This window comes from Eimeria mitis, genomic scaffold (assembly GCF_000499745.2).
Source record: "Eimeria mitis Houghton genomic scaffold, Emh_scaff2002, whole genome shotgun sequence".
NCBI lineage: Eukaryota > Apicomplexa > Conoidasida > Eucoccidiorida > Eimeriidae > Eimeria > Eimeria mitis.
In genome coordinates this window covers 5,056-5,417 of record NW_013570326.1, presented here as the reverse complement: position 1 = coordinate 5,417, position 362 = coordinate 5,056, and the positions used below count along the sequence as shown (strand labels likewise).

Sequence of the window (362 nt, the reverse complement as noted above, 5' to 3'; positions counted from 1 at the left end):
AGCAGCAGCAGCAGCAGCAACAGCAGCAGCAGCAGCAGCAGCAGCAGCAGCAGCAGGTTGTTGCTGCAGCAGCAGGGCTTCTACGGTCATCGAGCAGCAGCACCAACTGCATGCGGTGTCTGCTTCGTCTTGTTTATAAATCTGGCTGTCCCCTTGATGCTTCTTTTGCTGCTGCTGTGTTAAAGCTGCTGGCAGTCAGAGCAGCAGCAGCAGCAGCAGCAGCAGCAACAGCAGCAGCAGGAGCAGCAACTGCAAATGTAGGAGATGTGGTAGACACGCAACATTTTGCTGCTGCAGAGCCAAACGTTGCTGCTGATATTTCTTTATTTGCAGCTGTACTCAGGCAGCAGCTACAGGGTCAT

At 53.9% G+C, this 362-nt stretch overlaps 1 protein-coding gene across 1 annotated transcript in view; it reads left to right on the top strand.

Moving 5' to 3' along the window:
- EMH_0047180 (uncharacterized protein) overlaps positions 1 to 362 on the top strand; it is a gene marked incomplete at both ends in the record, with an annotated part of 5,387 nt that overhangs the window by 3,642 nt on the left and 1,383 nt on the right. Inside the window, one exon of the mRNA XM_013496256.1 lies at positions 3 to 362. Coding sequence (XP_013351710.1) covers positions 3 to 362 — 360 coding nt within the window. The remainder of the gene's footprint in view (positions 1 to 2) is intronic.